The sequence below is a fragment of the Notolepis coatsorum genome, assembly GCF_963971535.1.
Source record: "Notolepis coatsorum genome assembly, chromosome: 9".
Taxonomy (NCBI): domain Eukaryota; kingdom Metazoa; phylum Chordata; class Actinopteri; order Aulopiformes; family Paralepididae; genus Notolepis; species Notolepis coatsorum.
Window position 1 is genome coordinate 78,433,652 of NC_140173.1, and position 24,236 is coordinate 78,457,887.

Consider the following 24,236-nt stretch of genomic DNA (forward strand, 5'->3'; position numbering starts at 1 on the left):
TGTTAAACCTTCCTGAATACTCATTTATAATTGGGGCGGATTTTAATGCCATTTGGGATCCTGGGATGGATAAATCTTATCCCACCTTTTCCAACGACCAGAAAAATTCATCTAATGCGTTAAAGGATTGGTCTAAGAATACAGGTGTAAATGATCTATGGCGATCACTCAACCCTACGACCCGAAAGTACTCTTGTCGATCTGCAAGACATAACACACTTTCCAGAATAGATTATGTTTTTGCATCCCCGAGACTATTTGATAACTATGACGTGGAAATGGTACCCAATGCACTATCAGATCACTGTTATTTACTCCTAAAAGGATCATTTGGTATACTGTCATCCCGAGCCCCAAGATGGCGATTTAACTCGATATTGCTGAAAAACAAGGAATTCGTTACACAATTCAAAGAAGCTCTTTCTGTATTCCTACTGGAGAATGCGAAATCGGTACAGGACCCCAGAATGTTATGGATGTCGGTAAAGGGATTGATCAAGGATTTTACCGGGTACTTTTCCTCCAAAATACGCAAGAATCGTTGCTCAAAACTGGCAGAGCTGGAAACGCTTTACTCTACGTTATTTTCCTCTTTACAATACAACTACTCGGTTCGACTGGAAACTCAAATTAATGTGTTAAAAAAAGAGATTAATGCCATTTATAAACAACAATCTGAAGTTCAAATACGTAGCACAAGACAACATCATTACTTTCATGGTTCTAAACCAAGTCACCTACTAGCTATGCAGTTAAGAGCCAACGCAAAATTTACAGATATAACTACCATTAAGGCACAGCAAGGACTTGTTACAGACCCTAAAAAAATCAACGAGACATTCAAAGAGTTCTACTGCAACTTGTATAAATCAGAAACGGCCTTCGATCAAAACAAAATGGACACATATCTTAATCAAATTAACCTTCCTAAACTATCAGAGGATGACGCTAAACAGTTAGAAACACCCATCAGACTAGATGAACTTAGGGAGGCCATATCTGAAATGCAAAGTGGTAGGGCTCCTGGAAGAGACGGTATCCCACCAGAAATGTACCTCTCATGTTGGGATGTAATTGGACCCATATTACTTAATATGATTTTATATTCAATCAAGGAGGGGAACTTCCATAAAAACAACAATATTGCACTCATAACTGTCCTCCTTAAAAAAGAAAAAGACCCCACCGATTGCGGTAGTTATAGACCCTTACACCTCCTCGGAACCGATATCAAGCTGTACTCCCAAGGTATTAGCCATCAGACTTCAAAATCATATGACGTATTTAGTTCATCCTGATCAGACTGGCTTCATAAGAGGCCGCTTGATCACGGATAATATAAGACGGTTACTACATGTGCTAGATGCCAGCAAGGATGACACTACACCTAAGGCGATGCTGTCCCTGGATGCGATGAAAGCCTTTGATAGGTTGGAATGGTCTTATCTATGGGCAGTATTAGAAAGGATGGGGTTAGGAAAAGGATTCATTGATATGATTAAAGTATTATACAAAGACCCATCGGCCATGATTACAACAGGTATAATCACCTCCAAAATCTTTCCGGTATCACGCTCTTCTAGACAGGGTTGCCCTCTTAGCCCCGGACTATTCGCTTTATCATTAGAGCCTTTAGCACAATATATAAAACAATCCCAATCCATAGAACCAATCGTAATATTGTTCATGCAAAACCCTAACACCTCAATGCCTCATCTTCTCAAGTTGATGATGACTTTGGCAATCTATCAGGATTTAGGATAAATTGGCCAAAGCCCCTGCAAAAAATATACTCCTTCCAGAAGAAATACCAATGGTTAAACACTTCAGATGTTTAGGAGTTGAAGTATTCCCTACTATAAGCCAAACGGTGAAGTACAATTACATAAAAATCCAAGATAAGATCAAATACGACTTTGACAGGTGGTCCAAACTTAAAAACTCAGTACAGGCACGGGTATCAATAGTTAAGATGGATGTCCTACCTAGAATCAACTTCATTAGCTCAATGCTACCGTTACCCCCTCCAGATGGTTACTGGAAAAAATTACACTCTACCGCATACAAATTTATTTGGAATAACAAACCTCCATGTATAAAAAGATCCACCGCACAGAGAAACAAAGGCGACGGAGGTATGGCATTTCCAGATTTTTACCACTATTTTAAGGCGTACACTTTAAGACCACTGACAACCTGGTTTGATTCCCAAGCATCTGTATCCTGGAGAAACTTAGAAGTAAATATAGTAAGGCGGTTAGGTGGCCGAGCGGAGATTGCGTTCGTCACCAACCCCGGAGCTGTGAGCTGGATACGCCTGTTCAAATCCAGCTCACAGCTCCGGGGTTGTCACCAGCTTGGCTGGCCGTCTGCACTAATACAATTGGCTGTATTAGAGGGTGGGAGAAGCTGGCGGGGTGGATCCGGGTCGTTGTAAACAGCGACTCCTACAGTTCGGTCGGGGCGCCTGCTAAGCGCGGATAGGACTTGAGGGGGATAGTGTGGTCCTCCCACACGCTACGCCCTCTCGATGAGAATCCGCGCTGCCAGGTGAAAAGAAGCGGTGATTGGCTGGACGTGTGTCGGAGGAAGCACGTGGTAGCCTCCACTCTCCCAGATGATCTGACTGTGGGGGGTAAGTGCTAGGGGTGGGAATCACCAGTTTCATCATGATACGATACGATATCGATTCTTTGGACAACGATACGATATTTGCCGATATCACAAAGTCTCTCACGATACAATACGATACGATTAGATTCCGGTGCCTGCGATCGATATGAGATGATATCATATGCCCATTTAACACAATCAGTAACATTTAGATCAACAAAAAAAAGGTAATGAAAATATCATTTGACATTTGTATTTTTGAGCTCTTCCAGACATTTAAAGGAAAATCAATCTATTGTTTTTAATACAAATAGACCTCCTGTTCACTATAAAGTGCCACGTTTTTATATATTGAGCTTTAAACTTTAAGCTACATTTTTTGGAACTCAAAACTCACAACCTCCCTCTCCCAAACCGTTCCTACAACAATTTGTTGATGTTGCATGATCATGTATAGGCCTACATTTATTATGTATTACCTTATATTGTTTATGTTTAAATAACATTTAAACATCAAACTCCTCTGACCTCATCTGGTCTTTCCAAAGACGCGCGCACACACACACACACACACAGAAAGGGAGAATGCTATGCTGTAACATCTACACACACGGAGCTACTGCTGTTGTTCTTGGGCGGATATGAGACTCGCCACAGGATTTTCAAAATCAAAAATTCAAAAAGAGTATCGATATGAATCGATCTTCTTACATCGCATCGATCCGATTCGATTGTTGATAATTACATCGATGTATCGATCTGGATCGATGTATCGTCCCACCCCTAGTAAGTGCGCAGCGACCAGGAAGGGACTGGGAATTGGCATACGACTAACATTGGGATGGGAGAAAATCGGAGGAAAATGGAGGGGGAAAAAGATAAAAAAAAAATTAAATAATAAGTAAATATAGTAGCACCACATAGACTGCAGGACATAGTATACACCAAATTATCAATTAAGCAATGCGAATTGAAATTTGGCCCCATTATTACTCATGCGATCCGGATATGGCGTGAAACACAAAAAAAATATTCTAACCTACATAAATGGCATAGTCATACTCCCCTATTCAATAACAATGCACTCCTGATTGGAAAACGACCTATAAGATACCCTAAATGGGAAAAGCAGGGCATACACACATTAGGAGATGTTTTCAACAAACAGAGTTTTTGTAGATATAAAGACATACATAAAAAAATGTATCCCACCAGTTCCACACATTATTTTTACGCACAGTTATTGGTATGTTTGAAGGCTCATGGAGTCCCATTAAGGATACCAATTGAGCACCACAGATATCACAAATTCTTCTATGAAAGAGAGACATCAAGAGGTTTCGTATCTGATTTTTATCATCAATTACTAACGTCCTCGTATGGAATCCTCCCCCTAGACTCAGTCTGGAGGAGGGATATACCAGACTTGGAAATAAATTTTGATTGGCAAGAAGTCTGGGCAAACGTTCGAATTGCGTCACGTAACCCGGACCATCAACAAATTAATCTTAACTATATTCATAGGACATACCTGACTCCTATAAGATTGAACAGAATGGGACTTAAACAAGACTCCAGATGCTCCTTATGTACAAATGGGGATGAGGGTACATTTATGCACATGTACTGGGATTGCCCACCAAGATATTCTGGAAAGAAGTGTCCCAGCAATTATCAAATTTCTTAATTCTGAATATACCTGTACACCCCTCTGTATTACTGCTGAATGATGTTTTTGAGTTTGCAGTCCCTATACAGCTAAAGAGATTAGTTTTATCTGGTATCACAGCGGCTAAAAAGCTGATAGCATCACAATTGTTTCAACCGGAAAAAATGTGTCGGAAGGTTTGGGTTCTTACATATCTCGATGTGATTTATCTAGAAATATCTACAGCAAGAATTTTAGGTGTCAGTGAAACCAAAATTGCAATGTGGTTAGAAGTGGTGGAGAGAATAAAAGATAGCATATGAATTGTAGTGCCTGGTTAGGAGCGAATGATAATGGATGGATTATCCAAGTGGGGGTCCAGGGGGGGGGGGGGGGGGGGCGAGAGCATAATTATGTGTGTAGGGTATTAGATAGCAAGTATTAGGTGTATATCTCGTATACTACATTTATTTAAATGGTGATTTCATTGGATGTGTACTGTTAATTAATGCTTGTATATCTAATTTTATGTTATGTTTAAAAAATAATTAAAAAAAAAAACACAAAAAAGAAAATTTAGGCGCTGGGAGCGTTCCGCCCAAAAACGCTCGCCGCCGAGAGCGCTAAAACGCGAGGCGCGGCGCTGGGAAAAGGAGCGCGCCTGTCGCGTCTGTAGCATAGAAATGAATGACAGAAAGGAGCTGACAACTCATAACACGTCCCCGGTCGACACAGGCGCTAACATACTACTGAAGCCACTCTGCCTAGACAACCCCCCCCCCCCCCCCACAACACACAACACACACACCAAGAAGAAAGCAAAACTCCCCAACTGGTCTGGTATTTCTAAAGGCACGAGCACACACATACTGAACAAAATATAAACACGGCATGCAACTATTTCTAAAGTTTAACTGCGTTAGAGGTCAAACTGGAGGATAACTTCATTAGGCATTCATATTTGGTTTTCACATCGCTAGGATAACAAACTGACAGGTTAACTGTCTTGTCCTGTCATTGTCCTGAGGTGGCATGTCACTGTCTCGTTCTATTACTGTCCTAGGGCATCCTGCTACGGCCCTGGGGTGACCTGCTACGGCCCTGGGGTGCCCTGCTGTCACCCTCTTGTCTTGCTATGGTCCTGGGGTGTACTGTCACTGGCTTGTCTTGCTATGGTGCTAGGGTGTCCTACCACGCTCCTGGGATGTCCTGCCAATTTTTTCAGAACTCACTCACACACACACACACACACACACACACACACACACACACACACACACACACACACACACACACACACACACACACACACACACACACACACACACACACACACACACACACACACACACACACACACACACACACACACACACACACACACACACACACACACACACACACACACACACACACACACACACACACACACACACACACACACACAAATCCCAGGTTCCACTTTCATCCCTGCCCAACTGTCTCATTCGATCAAACAGAATTACAAAAATGACGCCTCGCAGGGTTGAAAGGTCTGACACATCGCGTCAGCTCAACTGAAAACGTTCTATGTCCCCTCTCCACAGTTTGGATGCAGACTCACACCCATGCTGTGTCCTCAGTACTATACACCAATGGCTAAACCTTTGACCACGATCGGCACCATCGATCTTTGACCACTCAGAGGAAAAAAATCAATCGTGCAGGTCCACCAGTTTGAGCTCAATCAATTGAGAGATGGGCATGTTATCGCAACAATCAGACAGATAGACAGCACGCACACACGCATACACACACACAGTGGAGGTTTCTCTATGACAACACGTGAAACACAAATTCACTCATAATTCATAATTATTATTAATTTACATATACCTATATATATATATTTTTTTTTAATTATTATTATATATTTGTTTTATTATAAATGTTTTCCTCTGTAAAAAAAATGCCAGTGAATTATTTTTTCTTCAAAAATGGCCAAAATGTACAGCTCTGAGCAGGCCTGCACTGCAGTATTGCCTGCAGTAATTATTCGTGCAGAATACTGCACAGGTTGACCCATTGTTAAATAAATAATAAATAATAGCCAATCAAAATAGGCTATTAATGTCATCTAAGCACGGCCTGTGCAGTTAAACTCTTGCCATTGAATGGAGGATTTAATGATTGACAGCCCTTGACATCCAATACACGGAGGTTGAATGATTGGCAGCCTTGCAAATCCAATCAGAGTATGGCTCCTACGTCTGCAGCTCTGTAGCTACACGGCTGTTTCTCCCCTCGCGGGATTGATTGATTGATTGAAAATTTTATTAACAGAGCACAGAGCAGCCACGTTCGAAACCTCTATATTAGTGTATCTAACATTTAGCATTTTAATAGCAACTTATTTTTCGCGGCGGGACATTTACTGAGGACCAGCACAACACACCTGTGGATATTATGATTTAACAAGTCTATCTGTCCAGGAGGATGACAACATTATTGCAGGTATAAGCAGGCAGCCTAGCAGTTTCTAGCTTGGACTACTAACATTATCACACTAGCTTGGATGCTAATTAACGTAATTAAGCTGGCCATGGTGAGCTGTTTGTGTTATAACGAGATAGCAAATTAATGAATGAATGAAAACTTTATTTGGGTGAATCGCTTGGGTGACTGTCTGAGTGACCACCTGTCGGGAGTCGGAGTCCCGAAAATGGAACGTGTGTCACGCATCAACAGAATAGTGGATTTCGACAGCATCCTCACGCAAATGAAGGATCGATTAGATCACAAAAGACTGCTGTTTGCAACGGCAGAGGAGGTCATTGAACGTTTCATCAGAAAAGAGCGAAGGATATATTTCATTTACAAGGAGCGACAGGGACTCTATTTCCTCCTAAGAAGTAACGTTGTCAATGGTGAGTGAATTTATTTTTTTAATATTTAGTAGCTGTGTGGGGCGGGTCTGTGTTGATTATGATTATACAGCCTGATCCTACAGCACTCTCCTCTCCTCTCATCTCCTCTCCTCTCCTCTCCTCTCCTCTCCTCTCCCCTTCTCTCCTCTCCTCTCCTCTCCTCCTCCTCTCCTTCTCCTCCTCCTCCTCCTCTCCTCTCCTCTCCTCTCCTCCTCTCCTCCTCTCCTCTCCTCTCCTCTCCTCTCCTCTCCTCAGAGTTTCCAACGCTATAGGTCTATATGACAGGCGTTGTACTCTTAAACAGTAATGTATATTTGTAGATCTGGTATGTCATAAATGTCTGGATATAGCAGTACTGTCTATATCTCTGTATGTCATATATAGATGTAGCAGTACTGTCTATCTGTATGTCATGTTATGATGAATTGAAAATGGGAGACCCTGATGTAAACAAGACGAAAGTCTTTCTCTGGTCTGCATCCCCTTAACAATTGTGTGTATTGAGCCGTACTGTATTGTACCCATTCTGCAATCTGTTAAATAAAGTTTTCATTCATTCATTCATTCATTCATTCATTCATTCATTCATTCATTCATTCATTCATTCATTCATTCATTCATTCATTCATTGTCCTTGTGTTACATAAAACCCATCTGTGGCCTCATGCAGAGGAAGGTGGTAAATACATGTTAAGATATTCCAATGTACAGTTTTGCATACCATTGACTCAGAATGGACTGTTTTATTGAAATCGTCACAGCAGTATAGTTTGTTTATACTTCAGAAGTATGATATTTAAACATGGTCCCCAAAATGAATGGAAGCGAATGAGGAGCCTGACACCTGGGAGGAATGGGGGTGTTGCAGTGTTGGGGATGTTTAAAAAATATAATTTAATATATAATATAATATAATATAATAATTTGTGCTTCACCTAAAAATTTGGTCAGCAGCCTCCACTGACACACACACACACACGCACGATTGCAATACCCCCTTGTCTAATGAGGAAGATGGCCACCACTGCAGGGCCTCTTCCTCACCTCTTGCTTTAAATTTAAATCTTTATTATTTGTTTCAAGAATATGCTCAAATGATATCACTGTGATGAACCGATGAACTCACAACGATAGTTTGTGCTTCACCGCCCAGCCATCTCTATTTCGGCGGGAGGGTTGAGGGTCTCTTGTGAGTTAGACACTTCGCCCTTTAGGGATGGAATGATGAGACCCGAATGGATCAGTGTTGTCATAAAACCGTCTGAAAATGGCTTTCCCTTTGACACCGGGAGACAAAAATCGTCTCCCAAAGCTTGAAGTCTTTCGGTGAGGATGTTGTCGCTGCGTCCACGACCGCGTCATAATATGGTTCTATCTTTAGGGCCGTGGAGCTGGATCTCTACCACATACCCATGGGTTATTCCGATTCGTTACACTTGGCTCGAACTGAGGCAAGCTGTTTATTTATATGTTCTTCTTGCGTTGACCGCAGACGTTTGAGCACGCTATGTAAACCAAACGAGACAAACAAAATGGCTCAGGATATGGAAATATATTCAGCGGCGGGAGCAGCGCTTATGAACAGAGACACAATTATCACAATTATGAGAGACCTTCAAGTCGCAAACACTGCCAGCATGTCCTCACAAAATTGCATTTTAATAAGCCGTCTCACATGTCGCAATGCCAAGTTTCCTGGATTTTTAAGTTCTGTCCGCAAAACCCACAGCGGCTAAAGGTCACGTTTCTAGCCGACGTCACTTTGCTTTTCCTTCTCTCTTCTCTCAACTTGCTGAGTGGGGGTGGGGGGCACAGGGATAATGATAGCACACTTTGATGTGATTTCTCTATTCAATATAGGGGTACAGAACAATGTCTGTGGGCTACAGCACATCAAAGAGTTAGGACCCAGAGTAGGTTGAGACTATGGGGTATTCAAAGTGGGGATGAGCTATGTGTATGGAGACCGATGTACAGTACACTTGAGGCACGGTACTGAATCTGTGTACATACTCCCTGTTTTATCTTCATATTTTTTAAGTGGACCCCAGGAGGAATAGTTGCTAGCAGCTACGCGGAATAAACAAACACGCACACGTGCACACGTACATACCTCCAGAGCCTTGCGGGTGTCCTGGCGAGCAACTGGCTCCGCTGAGACACCCTGGACACTGCCCGACAACTGTGATCTCTTCCCTGCTCCTTTCTTGACCATGTCCCCGGCGGAGGCCGGCCTGCCGCTGTCTGGCGACCGACACTGGGGCTGGATGAAGCCCTGGGGCTGGATGAAGCCCCGGGCCAGCGCATCACAAAGCAGCACTAACAGCACACGATCCCTACAAGAAAAGACACGACGCAAGGGACAGTTCCAAACTGACATTATCTAGCACAGAAACATTAGTGCTGAAAGTTGCACTCAAGAGCCAGACTTCATCTTTTGGGAATTGAGGATATAACTGTTACCGAGAAGCAGTACAACAAAACCGTGGGTTGCTTGCTGAATATAGGCCAAATGAAACCAAGTTGAGTTTTTTCTGGCAGTGTTTTCTGGCAGGGAATCTCAGTATTCAAATAATATTATTGCTATGCCGTAGGACCACTCAGTCTGGATTTGTGCACATTTACTCAGGCTGAATAGGTCTCCCGGCAGTAGGTCAGTATGACATTGCAGGTTTTACTCTCTGTACTTTGGTTTTACTAGCTGTGGGAGAGAGATGTTCTTACTCAATAATACTAACTGGCCTTTTCCAGCCAGGCCATACAGTATGTGTACATGTGAATGGTGCTGTGGCTTAGTTAAAGTGCCTGTCTAGTAAACAGGAGATAGCTCTGTTTGAATCCAAGCTGTGGCTTATACTTATTTCCGTTGTACTATACTTGTGCTGTATAATGACAATACATTTTAATCTAATCTAATTGTATTGCCTATATGTATGTCTTTCTACTATTACCATGCACATACCTGTACTTCCACTCCCCCCTGCTGCTATGATGCCTGAATTTCCCCAAGAGGATCAATAAAGGAATATTGTATCTCATCTTATTTTATCTTATCTTATCTTAAGCATTACCAATGAAGAAAAGTAGCCATAAAGTGCCACCCTCTGGTGAATAAAGTGGTACTTGGTGCTTCAGAGAACCACACCCACCCAGTGTGCTCCATCTGTCTGAGTGCGTCCACCAGTCTCTGGAGGGTGGGCAGGAGACGCCAGTGCTCCCCAGCAGCCAGCACATGGGTGTTGTAGTTCCAAAAGTACACAGCCGCATTGGTCACCAGCCAGGGCTCATCTATCTCTGCTCCCAGCTCCGCAGCCCGCAGGAAGTTGGAGGTGGCGTAGGCGGACAGACCCTCGATCCAGTCCCTGAGAGAGAGAGAGAGAGAGAGAGAGAGAGAGATAGAGAGAGAGAGAGAGAGAGAGATGAGACAAAAAGAGAAGAGAAGGGAAGAAAAGAGAAGAGAAAAGAAGAGACAAGACAAGACAAGGGAAGAGAAAAGAATAGAAGAGAAGGGAAGAAAAGAGAAGAGAAGATACGAGATGAGACAAGAAGAGAAAAGAAGAGAAAAGAGGAGAATAGATGAGACGAGACGGGAAGATAAGGGGGGAGAAGGGGGAGGGAAACCAAATATATTTACAAATGCAATATGTCCCTTTCAAGCTGCTTCCAAAGCCTCACTAATTGTCTTGGTCCATATTTCTTTTGAAATGGTAATTACTGCTCATTCACGTGATATTGAGATATAAATTGTAATGATCTTCAGTCTTCAGTCTGTGTGTAGTCTAGGGTAGCAGCTAGGGTAAATCAGCATGCAGAGCCATTTCAGTTATATGTAGCCACTGCACATGTTAAGTGGATAGCAGTCAAAGCTGCAAATACGATGTGTTTTGAATTGTGGACCAAAACATCCTCATGTAAGCTAAATGAAATTTTTTACTCAAAGTTTGTTTAGTGATTTGAACAAAACGTATGAAAATGTGTTGTGGTTGCCCCAATTTTCTGCCCCCACGACTCCCAGTTTCCATGACAACATGAGCCGTATGCCTCTGTGCATGAGGGTAGAAGGGGAGCTGACTAAGTCTACCCTGCTGAAGCAAAGCGGCTTGGAAACTGGTGGTAACTTTCCTCCCTCTTTCAAATGCCAAATGCCATGACGTACCTACAAACTACTGTGTGCATGAATAATACATCAAACAAACATGCATGAGGGGCGGCTAGGTGGTGCAGTGGGCAAGGCGCTCACCACCAATGCAGGAGACGCTGGGTTCGAGCCCAGCTCTCCGCATTGCATTCAGCTTTGCTGGTCGTTCATACTAATACATTTGGCAGTATTAGGGGGTGGGAAGCTGATGGGTGGGGATCGGACGTTGTGGACAGCGACTCCTACAGGTCGGTTGGTGCGCCTGCGCAGTAGAATCAGGAAGCGACGGGGGAGGCGTCCCTCCAAAGCGCAGACCCCCGACGCTGAAAGATCGCGCTGTGCAGGTGAAAAGATGCGACGGCTGCTACCTCGAGTATCGGAGGGGACTCGTGCAATGTATGGCTTCGTCCACATTACAGCCGGCTTGTGGGAGGCATGGCCAAACAGCGTTCGAGACAGGAGAGGGTAGAATTGGACGATACGAAATTGGGATGGGAGAAAAATAGAAAATGGGAGAATAAGTAGATAAAAAAACAAAACAAACATGCATGACATGATGTTTCATTGTCTATTGCCTGAGATGCAATGTAGGTACTGTACATAACTGGAGAGCAGGCCAGCACAGGGGTTTTGGTTCCGTGAGTGTTCCATATTCTAGCAGTAACACCAAAGTGTCAAGAGAAGTCTGCTCACTTCTTTCATCGTCTTGATAACAGCAACTAACAAGACCTGGCCGCTTAGTTAGCATGACAACCACTCACTACAAGTTTCTTTATTAGTTGTCATACAGAAGTACAGAATACTTTTATATAAAATGCTTCTTTCTGTTATGCTCCAGAGATTGTGCTAGATAAAAATAGATAAGTATAAAATAAGTATAGTAAGTATAAAATAGAAGTCAAGTACATAGACAAAGTGTTAAATATATACAATATACAATGCAGAGAAGAAAAGTAACTGAGTTACAATACAATATAATACAGTACAATGCAGAAATGGGATAAGGTACAATTTAGGTACAATTTACAGCGATTGTTATTCATTTTAAACATATTTAAAACTCACATTTCACCGAAGAATGCAGTAGATTATAATTACAATCAACATAAAATAACACCACATTTAATTATTTCCCCTGAATATGTTTGTTTTGTAGCAAGTGGTTTTGTTGTTGCCGCCAACTTTAGTGTTATAAATGTATCCATTAAAAACTCCCAGAGTGCTCCGCCTCCTCCTTATATAGAATGTCTCTGGTAATAACAGTGCAGTCCACTTTCAGTGGTCCCATCGCCAGTGTTTGATGAGACTAAAGGTCTTTAATTTAAATCATGCATTGAGTGGGATTTATAGGCAGAGCATTTGCTGTGGCCAACATATGTCATGTGAAATTAGTTTCCTACAGTCATCTCTAGGCCATCTGGGTAAACCAATGAAATAATCAGAAAGTTTGTTTATAAAATAAACTACACAGTCTGGTGGCCTACAGGTCAGATTACTGCTAAGAGCAGGAAGCAACACAATTTATGTGAAAATATGGTTAAATCAAAAGAGCTGTGGGCTGAAGTCAATAGGCTTATTGATGGCAACAATTCAAACTATATCCCAGAACGGCCCGAATTGTCAAACCACATTTTGACCACGCCCCTAATCCGAGCCGCTGAGTAGTTCATGTTTTGCCTCCTTGCTAGGCAAACATATTTGTCAAGTTTGGTGGAAATCGGACAGTGCATTCACAAGTAATGAATCATTTCCTGTTTACCATGAATCTTTCTGAAATTTGATTGGATATGGCGGTCATGTGGTTTAGCCTATCAATGATCTAAATGGCACATTCTGAAGATGTTTTAGTCACAATATTCCACACAGCAAGTTTGGTGAGAATCAGGTGAACAGGCTAGGGGGAGTAGGGAAAAGTGTTTGTCCAATTATTCAAGATAGCGGAGATTCCATCTTGGTCCTTATGGCAAGGTTGTTGAGTTGCATGAGTACATCTATGGATGGCAGTTTTATGACTGTATGACAAATGGATCAGGAGATAAACTAATTTTAAAATTGAAAGTTTGGCCTGATGCACACACACACATACATATTCTTACCCATGTATGTCATTACCCCATACATGTCTCATACACTCTGTCTCTAACTGATATCTGCACATCATATCTATAACTCATATTCTATATGTCAATGCTCCACTTAGTTTGATCAAGTCTCCTGTATACATACTGTCTTACTTTAGATCCAGGGATAGGGCACTCTATGCTGTACTCTGTATCCAGGGCCGGACTGGGGAAATAATTCATACCGGGAGATATAGCGCGAAATATAGCCCCAATCAGGCCACTTTTTAAGCGGGGGGTCTGGGGGTCCCCCATCCGGATATTTTTTGTTACAAAGACTTAATTTCCTGCATTCTGGTGAATTTTAGTGCATGTGAATCACAAACTAATGAGCCAACAATTGCTTAGTACAATGTACTGTTATGAACCTCAAATAAAACTGTTGTGGCACTAGCAATGGTACTCTCTCCACCTTCAAAAATAAAAAAGCAAGAGCACAACATATTTTTTTATTTACTATTATAATACAGTTAACCACTCTCTCCACCTATTCAAACAAGGCAAGAGCACAATACCTTATTCACTTTACTGATGCACTACCCATCAACAGTTAAAATAGCCCTTTACACAAATATTAAATAACAGACCTTTCATTACAATACTATAATAACAGTAACCACTGCCAGAATAGTGACACATGTATCACGTGTGGTGAGCACACGCATGCATGCACAACGAAGACAGAAGATTGCGTTGTCTCAATCATTTTAAATATAAAATGAGCTCAAAGTATGAGCTCACTGACTGAAATTTCCAACAAAAAGCATCAATTGTCAAATAATATTGATCACATTAACTAGACTAGATGTTTTGGAGGAAATTAGAAAGGGAACAACAACTTAACCCTTGTGTCTGATCAGATTATTATTTTTTTGATAACTTTGCAGTGATTATATTTGTAGCCAATGTGGCAAAGGTGTGTAATCTTTGAATTATCTTGGAATTATTTTGACTCTCTCTTTCATAAATTGTTTATTCAACTTCAGCCCCAATCATAACCACCACATATTGTTTTTTGTAATGTCAGATTTAACAACTCCTTTTGGGAGTGTGCCATCTGCCATTCCATCCGCCGCCTCCGCTGTCAATCAGTTGTATCGCCTGGTCCCGCCTCCACCAATCACAAGCGGCAGCACGGCTCCATTGTGTGTGTGTGTGTCCGCGTGAGGGAGAGAGAGTCAGATAGTTCTCCTACTCTGTCGCAGACAGTGAAATCCTGGTTGTTCCCCACCCACCTGGTTATCTAAAAGCGATCGCGCCGCGCCGCCGCCACAACTAGAAACAATGGCATGGCAAAAAAAAAAAAAAAAGGTATAATAAAAGAAATATATAATTTTTTTTTTTATATAATTTTTTTTTTTTTATCTGTGCAGGCCAGGCCACCGGGAAAACTCCCGGTGCTCCCGATGGCCAGTCCGGGCCTGTCTGTATCTCTGCATGCTGCAACATGATTCTTCATTAAATCCCACATTCATTCAAAGACTCTGTTGTCCGCCTCTCACTCTCCTGATGGTGTCAGAAGTGGGATGATAATATTGTTGTGTTAATAATCTTAACTAGGGATGTCCGATATTATCGGCCGATATCGGCATTAAAATGTGATATCGGAAAATATCGGTATCGGTTTTCAAAAAAAATTAAAAATAAATATTATAACTTTTTTTCTTTTCTTTTTTACATTTCTATAACTTTTATTTACCCAGGCAAGCAAGTAAGAACAAATTCTGATTTTATTTATTGTCAAAAGTATGCATAATATTGTGTTAATTCCACAACAAGAGATATGTAAGGGATAATTGACCGACACAGAGTTTAAAATACCGAGGCGCAGCGCCGAGGTGTTTTAAACGTCAGTGAAGGTCAATTATTTTGCGACAATGATCGAGTATAGCTATACATTATCCGGCTTATTACATGACTAACTTACTAACAAATATACCTAATTCATTGTACACCATCGACAAGACGAGATCAAATGCAAACGCAGTTGTTCTGTGGCTCTGTCAGCCCAAATAAAGTGATTATTATTATCGGCAGTCGGCAGGTCTGTGGTCTGATTGCACTGATGACTGAGTGCAGCTGTGCATATGCTGAGCAGCACTGATACAGTGTTGTAGTGGGCTTGATTGCGAACAGCTGCGCACAGCGGTCATTATTGCTTGGCAGAGGTCCGTTATCGTGTGATAACGGACCTCTGACGCGCGCTATTGACCAATCACAAGCAAGCATTTCGGCGATTGTGAAAACGCCATGTAATAAGTAATGTTAATTACCTGAAATTATTCCATTTGGGGGGGGGGGGGGGGGGGGACCCTGCATATATCGGTATCGGTTGATATCGGTTGATATTGGTATCGGAAATTAAGAGTTGGACAATATCGGTATATCGGTATCGGTAAAAAAGCCAATATCGAGCATCCCTAATCTTAACCTTAGGTGAGTATGGTCTTGTTATCTGGTGATGTCATATTTTGATGATGTACTGTATAGATAAATGTGATTTTAATTGGATGTATTTTATTCATTGAGAAAATCATAGTATTTGAGTTTCTGTGAATGGTACTCGAGAAGCATCGTCAGGAGGTTAGATTCCGCTGAACCACCAGGAAGTCAGATTCCTTTTAAAAAGGGTTTAAATTCCCCTCGCTACCAGGAGGTTAGTTGCCTTCTGAAAAGAGGTTATTAATTCCCCTGACTCGGGAACAAAGTGTTGTCAGAAAAACCATTCAAAGAACCAAATTGCAGAGTGAGATAAGGCTGGATTGTATTGTTTATTTTGCTGTTTTTAAACGTGTCATTGTGATGAATTGTTGTTATTTCATATAAATGTTTTTGTAACCTATCGTTGAGGGTTCTCCTGAATACACAGCAATAACCAGAGGAAGGAGAACGGTTGAGGACGGGATCATCAATCAAACTGGATTCATAAAAGGATGCAAGACACGATGTATAGAGCACCACATGGTGGCTAGATCCAGACTCCTTAAGTGGTATAAACTCCATATTACTGCCATCCACATCTTTTGTATCTGTGTTCCAGATCAAATATAAAAATGTTATTACAAGAAAGAATTATTTAATCAATTCGATTATTTTAAACAGTGGATTAGGAAGTATCTCTTAACACTTTCAGTGCCCAGCAGGGGGCGCACATTTAGTGCTTGAATGCCCACCATCCACTTCAATGTTAACGTTAATATCGCCTAATCTATGTTTTAAATTATGTGTCTAATCTGCCCGTCGCTTATCAATGACTCATTTACAGTCAACATAGTCGAAGCGGATTGTTTTTTTATCGGTTCATTTCCGTTTTATAGCATTTTGAAAAGCCCTCGTTTTCAAGGGGGAAAAAAAGATTCCATGATAATCGCCCTGTACTGTAATATTCTAGAACGTTGTAATTTTTCGGCCTATTTATGAATCGTTTTCAAATAAACGCTAGATTATCGATAGTATATGTGTACGTATGCATGCTGGTGCCGCAAGCTGAAAATCGATTCTCTTAGTTCCTGATCGCTCTTACAGTCAAACAGCCATATCATAGGGGAAAAGCTTATATCTCCGTGAAAACAGGTCTGATTATCCTAAGACTGGTAAAATAGATTCCTTACCTAAGATCAGATGGTATCCAAATGGATTATTCCAATTCCTGATCGCCATTCCAAAAATCGTTCCTTTTATTGATCCAACGCGTATACTGTAAAACACATATTACACGCTGTGCTGAGGGTCCAGAATGAATCTGATCGGCTCCGGTTACATGCGTAAGAAGTAAAATGTGGATTCCGGAGTTTTTTTTTTCTCATCCATTTTCATTTAGTCCAATCCAAAAAGGTGCATTACCATCTGGGAGACGATAGGGGGCGCTTTTTTCACATCTGAACGCCTGGCGGGGCAGGTTTACCAACGGTAGACTCGGTTGATGAAATATGAATTCAGATCGCTAATAAAAAAAAATAAAACGAGAATTCTCGTGATGGGCATTCAGGGGGCGGGCTGATAACCCGAGATATCTCGTGATGGGCATTCAAAGTTTAAAGAAGTCCTAACCCACTGACTCCCACAATTCAGGAAATTAATTTGAGAAAGTTATAAACAAAACACAATTTTATAGTTTATATTCATCAAAAAAGACAGAGAGATATAGAGAGATTGATTACTAATTAATTTCGCCGCAGGGGGCATAATCCCACGGGACAATGCATTGGTAACTTGTTTCAAATGACAATATATACCCCTGTGAATATTATTGCACGGATCGGAATACGGGCGCGCACATGGGAGTGTATTTTGACAGTGATATGAGAGTGGAGAAGCTCCTGCCCCGCGCGGCTGGGAGGTTGTGTGTAAATGCGTGTGTTTCCCCGAGAGAGAGAAGCTCCTGCCCCGCGCGCAGTCGGGAGGTTGTGTGTAAATGCGTGTGTGTTTCCCCAAGAGAGAGAAGCTCCTGCCCCGCGCGCGGTCGGGAGGTTGTGTGTATATATTGATGTCAGATAGTCCTTACCTTTGGTCGGGGGTATTCCAAAAAGAATATTCCAATTGTCTGATCGTGATTTCCAGTATTGGTGTCCATCTGGTCCCGGACATAATTTGGCACAACTTATGGATAGAGTGTGCCAGATGCGTTTCGAAGTGGTCAGATGAAGCGATTTACTCGGCTCCGTCAAAATGTTGCGCCCGGAGGGATTTTAATGTAACACACGGTCTGGAACAGGGTTTACTGCACTCAATACTGCCACCTAGCCGGATCTGGCTGGTACTGCACCCTCAGGGTCCCAGTATGCCTTTTAATGGCAACATACAGGTCCGTGACATTGAATAGAATATTAAAATCGGAAAAAAGAAAAACAGACCAAATAGTAACGAGTAAACTCGTTGTTGGCGGGGAATGAGTTAAACAGAAGGTTTTGTAGATACAGTACTGAATTCTGCCATCCGGACCCATGCAATTTGAAATATTATTATAGAATATAGAATATGAGGCCTATAAATTACCTTATTATAGCCAACTATGGACTCTACTCTTTCCAATGGCAGAGTTCAAATAGGATTTAGTATCACCAGGCGTGCAATGCATGAAGAACAGAGAATGAAATCGACTGTATGTACAGTAGGTTTTTTATTCTTGCAACAGCTCTGCCATTTTGAAACTGATGTAAAATCGGATGGTTGCTAAATGCTCAAAATAGGGGAGACAAACTAACTGCGCTCCAATATATGCCAATAACGTTGAGTTTTGTGGTATATAATCCAGAGTAATAAGATAATAAAAAAAAAAGTCATTGTTTGTGTGTTCCAGTTCGTTAAAGGGGAACGATTTTGCTATTTTTTTCACTATTTGGGCAATTTTACACAATTCCTGTGAGTCTATGGAACACATCTGTAAGGTTTTTTTTCAATAAAATTCATTGTTATGTATTTTTAATCAAGTACTTTGGTGCACCACTTTCTGCCCTTGCAAAGTCCAAGCTGTTTTTGGCTGGGCTCCGCCCATAATCACAATGCAATGCACACACCCACCTGCACTGGCAGATACCTTTGAGAGAGAGAGAGAGAGAGAGAGAGAGAGAGAGAGAGAGAGAGCGAGAGAGAGAGCGAGAGAGAGAGAGAGAGAGAGAGAGAGAGAGAGAGAGAGAGAGAGAGAGAGAGAGAGAGAGAGAGAGAGAGAGAGAGACGAGAGCACAGAGCACGTGTGTGTGTGCATGTGTGAGTGGCTCGAGTTGCGAGTGTGTGTAAAAAGCAGGGGCATAGAGAGGAGAGCTCCCCCCCAGTCCCATTCCATCCCACCCGTTTGTATCTAGTTATCTGTGTGTGATTCACTGTCTGTGTGTGAACAACTGAAGGTCTCTGCTGTCGAAACCACTTCCACATTATTTCCACTCGCTGCTCATATAAGCATATCACAGTTGATTGTGGGCGGGCGGTGGCAGATCAGACTTCTTACAGATCGACGTAAATTCAGAATGGCTTGGTTTAGTGGGGGAGGATCTTGTCTCAGCTGAACTGTTGGAATGCGACTGAATGAGAATTTCACATCTAGTCAGTGTTGGTACAACCCCACATTGCTAGAAAACCAAACGACTGGAAAAGGCCATTTATAAGATAGTTCCCCTTTAAAGTGATTTTTCACCACTGCTCTACCAGTCGTCTGCTGTCAACACCACTATTCCACCCAGGTGTTGGGCTCCTCATTCACTTCTATTCATTTTGTGGACCAATTCTAAATATCATACTTCTGAATAATAAACAAATAATACGGCAACATTATTCTGTGTAATATATTTTTCCGAGTCAAAGGTACTTTGAGCCAATGTTGCCGTTTTGAGAGCATAGCAACTATTTCTCACATGCGGTGTAGTTTGACCAACTGTCAACTTCTCACAGAATGTTTATAATCTTTCTTCCAGCAAGATAGCATGCATCCATGAGAAACCACTCCCCAAACATTCCATGCAAGGCAAAGATACACAGCCTCAAACCTACAACAAATTGACCGGATCTGCCTTTATTTTTCAATAAAGTAATGAATCTGTAAAGACACATCAAATGCCAAAACAAACACGTATCTTTGACTCAGAATTGTCTATTTTATTGAAATCCGCACAGTGGTAGTTTGTTTATACTTCAGAAGTGTTACATCTAGACTTTGGTCTAGATATCCTACCTGTAGACATCCCAGTGTTCATCGTCTTCTGGGACACAGACCCCTCTCCCCTCTGGGGGCACGGCCGGGCTGTTGAGCTGCACTCCCTCGGTCCGCAGCTTGTGAACCGTGGCCTGATGAAGACAGAAAGGACCCAGATGCTGAACCTTTAAAGGGGGGGGTGACTTACCCTTTTCATAAACTCCGCTGCGAGGAAGCTCCAGCGGACCCCCCACTGAGTGGGGAAGTCGGGCTGGCCTACAGCTATCAAGGTGCGGCTACAGCCATCAAAGATGCAGGGAATGATTGGTGAACTTAAAGAGAACAGTACGTTTGGCTCTGGCGGCAAAAGACTAAGACCAGCCAAACGAGAGCGAGAGCGAGAGAGAGAGAGAGAGAGAGAGAGAGAGAGAGAGAGAGAGATAGAGAGAGAGAGAGAGAGAGAGAACTCCCATCATCACAATGGTAACCTTTGAGGAATCAACTGATCCATATACTGTCTCAGAAAAAAGGGAAGGGAGTCCTGAAAGAGTGGTAACCATCGAGACTGTGATGTGAGGTCATCTATTTTCCTGTCCATACTGTGTCTTCATTGTCTTCAAAGTGCTGTCAAGTAGGGCCAGACGGTTTAGTATATAATCACGTTCACCTCAATGGCGATAAATGAAACAATAACTTGTCTTTTAACACGTGTGCAAATTCCACACAGTTTGCCTGTTAACGTGACTGGTTGCTGCACATTCAGTTCTGTCAACATGTTTGTAATGTTTGTCAACATGTTTGTCTGTTTTAACACGTGATTGGCTGTTGCACATTCAGTTGAATTAAAGGGGCACAACATGAAACAGCCTATGCACTGGATAAATTTTTTTACCGGACATATCCATATGGGGAAAAATGAGGTCAGCAAGAGATTCGTAATGTCGGGATCTGTAGATACTGGGTTTATCGCCCAGCCCTGCTGTCATTAACATCTCTGTGGAGCTCTAATAAAGGCTCTGAGGCTGCAGGTTTGATGGGCATGTGGGATTACACAATAACACACACACACACACACACACACACACAAGCAGCTCTTGACAGGAATCAATCACCATCTAGCAGGCTTGATTAAATCCCATAATGCACTTCTTCTGCTACTGCTGCTGCACGGAACCTTTGTCCCCAACTCTCACACATGAAACACGCAAGTCCACCTTAAAACAGAATTCTCATACGGATACTATTCCTATGATTTTGGAATAGCTCAATGGATATTTATGAACGTCAGCAACATTCTCCCACTAACTAAATGTAACTAAAATGTGTTTTATTTCATATTATTGCATACAGTTCTGAAAAAGGAAATATAACCCCCCCCCCCCCCCCCCCCCCCATCCCTGGAAAATACAAGCTTGGCACTTTTAAATTGCCTGACAAAGTCTCTCTCACTCACTGTCAATGGAGCAGCTCCAGAAAGTAATTTCATGTCATTTGATGACATGACAGACTCAAGCCACGACTATCTTGTTTCTATTCTAGGGAGAGGCTTGTTCATGTATGCACATTTTCAGTAAACTGTTTGACAAGATCATACAGCATGTCAATTCTGTGCTAGGGTGGATTTTGACAAGGGGAAGGGAGTATTGGAGGTTCAAGTTCTGCTTTATTTGTCACCAGTGTCACGTTAATGGAGATCATGTGACACTAACGTGACTAAATAATTCAAGCAATGTCGTTGACTACAAACGACGACACAAAATGTAGTTTACAAAATAAAACCATGCCGAAATCTCTCTTGACTAAAACAAGACGAGACTAAATAATTATAGCTTTTAGAATAATTAATGTTATTATTATAGCAGCATTTCTGTTTCCTATGTGTGCAGCACAAGCGCTTTGATACATTTTCTCACCCGCGTTATTTGTTCTTAGCCAGCATTCTGACAGACACTGACAGCAGTAACTGCACACGACAGGGGTTTAATGGAACAATGGCGGGGCAACAGGGTCTCGGTGGTCTTGTATGCAGTGGGTTTGGAAGAGAATGAAGACCAGAACTCTGGGCATATAGAGCTTGAAGGAGCTACAGAATGTATCGTTGAAAGTCAAACACGAGGAGGAGAATAAAATGTGGTCATCGAATTAAGGGTAAAAACACCACTAATGTCAAATGACATCTGAAGACCTTCCACAAGGAAATCCAGGTAAATGTAACCAGGTTAGATTTGAGTTTGACTAAACAAAAAATAGATAAAGGTGACTAAATATGATGAAAACGAAAAAGAGCATTTGACGCATGACTAAAACAAAAAAATAAAGATTGCTGACAAAATTAACACGTTTGTCACATATAAAGTACATGTACATTACAGTGAAATACTTAGTTCTGTATGAGCCCCCTGAGAATGTGCTTCATACAGTAAAACAAAGTATACAAACCTAAATTACAAAATTAAGTACAAAATGCAACCAATGAGGTACAGACTTCTTCTTTTTTTCTTTTGAAATGCAAAATGCTAAAACGAGGTATGCCAATCTTTTTGTAATAAATAGATAAAATATGATGTAGTGTTTAAAGGGTCTAAAGTGAATGTTAAAGGTGAGTGTTTGTTTAAAGTGAGTGTGTGCATGTGTGGACGTGTGTGCAATGAATGTAGATGGATGGGTTAGTGTTGCATAGAATCATTGAGCATGTGATATGGATATGTGATATGGCTTCAGGACAAGGGATAGAGACGAGTGGATTACCTCAGCATTGATGAAGCAGACTTCAGCCAGGAGGCGGAGCAAGTCCCTTGCAGGGCTCTGGAGAGCACCCCCCGCAGGGCCCTCCTCATCCCTGCCTTCACCTGCTGCAAAATAATGGATCTATCTCAAACTCCGCCATCTTTTCTTGATCGTCCAACCACAACTGTTGTTGCTTTGCAGGTCCATTACACAAGACTTTAGTTCGTATTGATGATATCCACTCGCATTCATCTCCATTATCATTGACACAAAGACCTTAACCGGTGTCGATATCAGTATAAATGGCAGATCAATATGGATTTAATTTACACTTGAGTACCCAGGTAAATTAGAGTTTAACAATAATAATTACATTAACTAATGTAGGTGTTTTAAGAGGGTTATCTGACTTAACTGTGTCAATCTAAAAGCATATATTAGGCATATATTAGAAACAGTAGTTAATAGCATTTGTTAGCAATTTGATGTCAATGCTAGGTAAGTTAATGGGGCTGTTAAGTCCCTTTTTTCAAGTAAACTATGCTGTGAAACGGGAAACAGTTTGGGAAGTGATGCATATGATTATTTATTTTTTCTTACCAGAATTCTAACAACAAATTCTGCCTCAAATCTCAATCAATAGGCAACTAAATTACTGAGGCAAGGCCTTTTTTGGATGGACTAACATCAGATATAAAATCTATAAAAGTTTGCTGTGAACTGACTTTAGGAATCGCTTTAAGCCAGACTTGGATTACTATCGACCGTTGTGCAATGATTGCAATGCAAAATGTATTCTACACAAAAAAACATCGATACATTTTTGTCCCATGGTCACAACGTAATTGAAACATTCATTCCAGACCATTATAGCATTTCAAAGTTTAGCCAAATTAAACTCCAATCAGGAAGTGTTCCTTTTTCCCCCCACCAAAGGACTTTGAAGGCAATCAATATCAGTAATGCGTGGCTGGCTGCAGTAAGGATGGGGCTCTATGGACGGGGCTCTATGGAGAAACCATGGCACTCCCCGGACTAAATGTTGTTTCAAACGAAAACGGTTGGATGTCATTTAGCCAAATCAGCATGGCTGTGAGTGTGAGTCTTTCACCTTTTATATATCTAGCTTTGGCATGGATTGATTGTTTAGAATACTAGCATGGCTAACAAATGCAAATATATTGTAGTCTGCTCCGTTGTTCTGACCAGGATTATATTTTCATATTTTCAGAAAATTCGCCTACATACCCAAGTAAATGGAAGATTGCTCCACTTCTACAAGATCCATTTGCATGTTCTTGGTATCTAGGGACATCTATGGACATTAGGGAATGTATTCCCAGTGTCAGGAATATTGTGTCTGTTACTATGCTGAATGAATGAACCAAAGGAGAATATAAATTATTATTATTATTATTATTATTATTATTATTATTATATTATACATTTGTTTTCCATT

At 41.5% G+C, this 24,236-nt stretch overlaps 1 protein-coding gene across 1 annotated transcript in view; it reads right to left on the reverse strand.

Annotated features, from left to right (window-relative positions):
* Nucleotides 1-24,236, reverse strand: part of cfap46 (cilia and flagella associated protein 46) — a gene marked incomplete at both ends in the record, with an annotated part of 296,072 nt that overhangs the window by 179,495 nt on the left and 92,341 nt on the right. Inside the window, 4 exon segments of the mRNA XM_084321923.1 lie at nucleotides 9,281-9,503; nucleotides 10,317-10,529; nucleotides 20,090-20,202; nucleotides 22,799-22,899. Of these exon segments, the coding sequence (XP_084178049.1) occupies nucleotides 9,281-9,503; nucleotides 10,317-10,529; nucleotides 20,090-20,202; nucleotides 22,799-22,899 (650 nt within the window).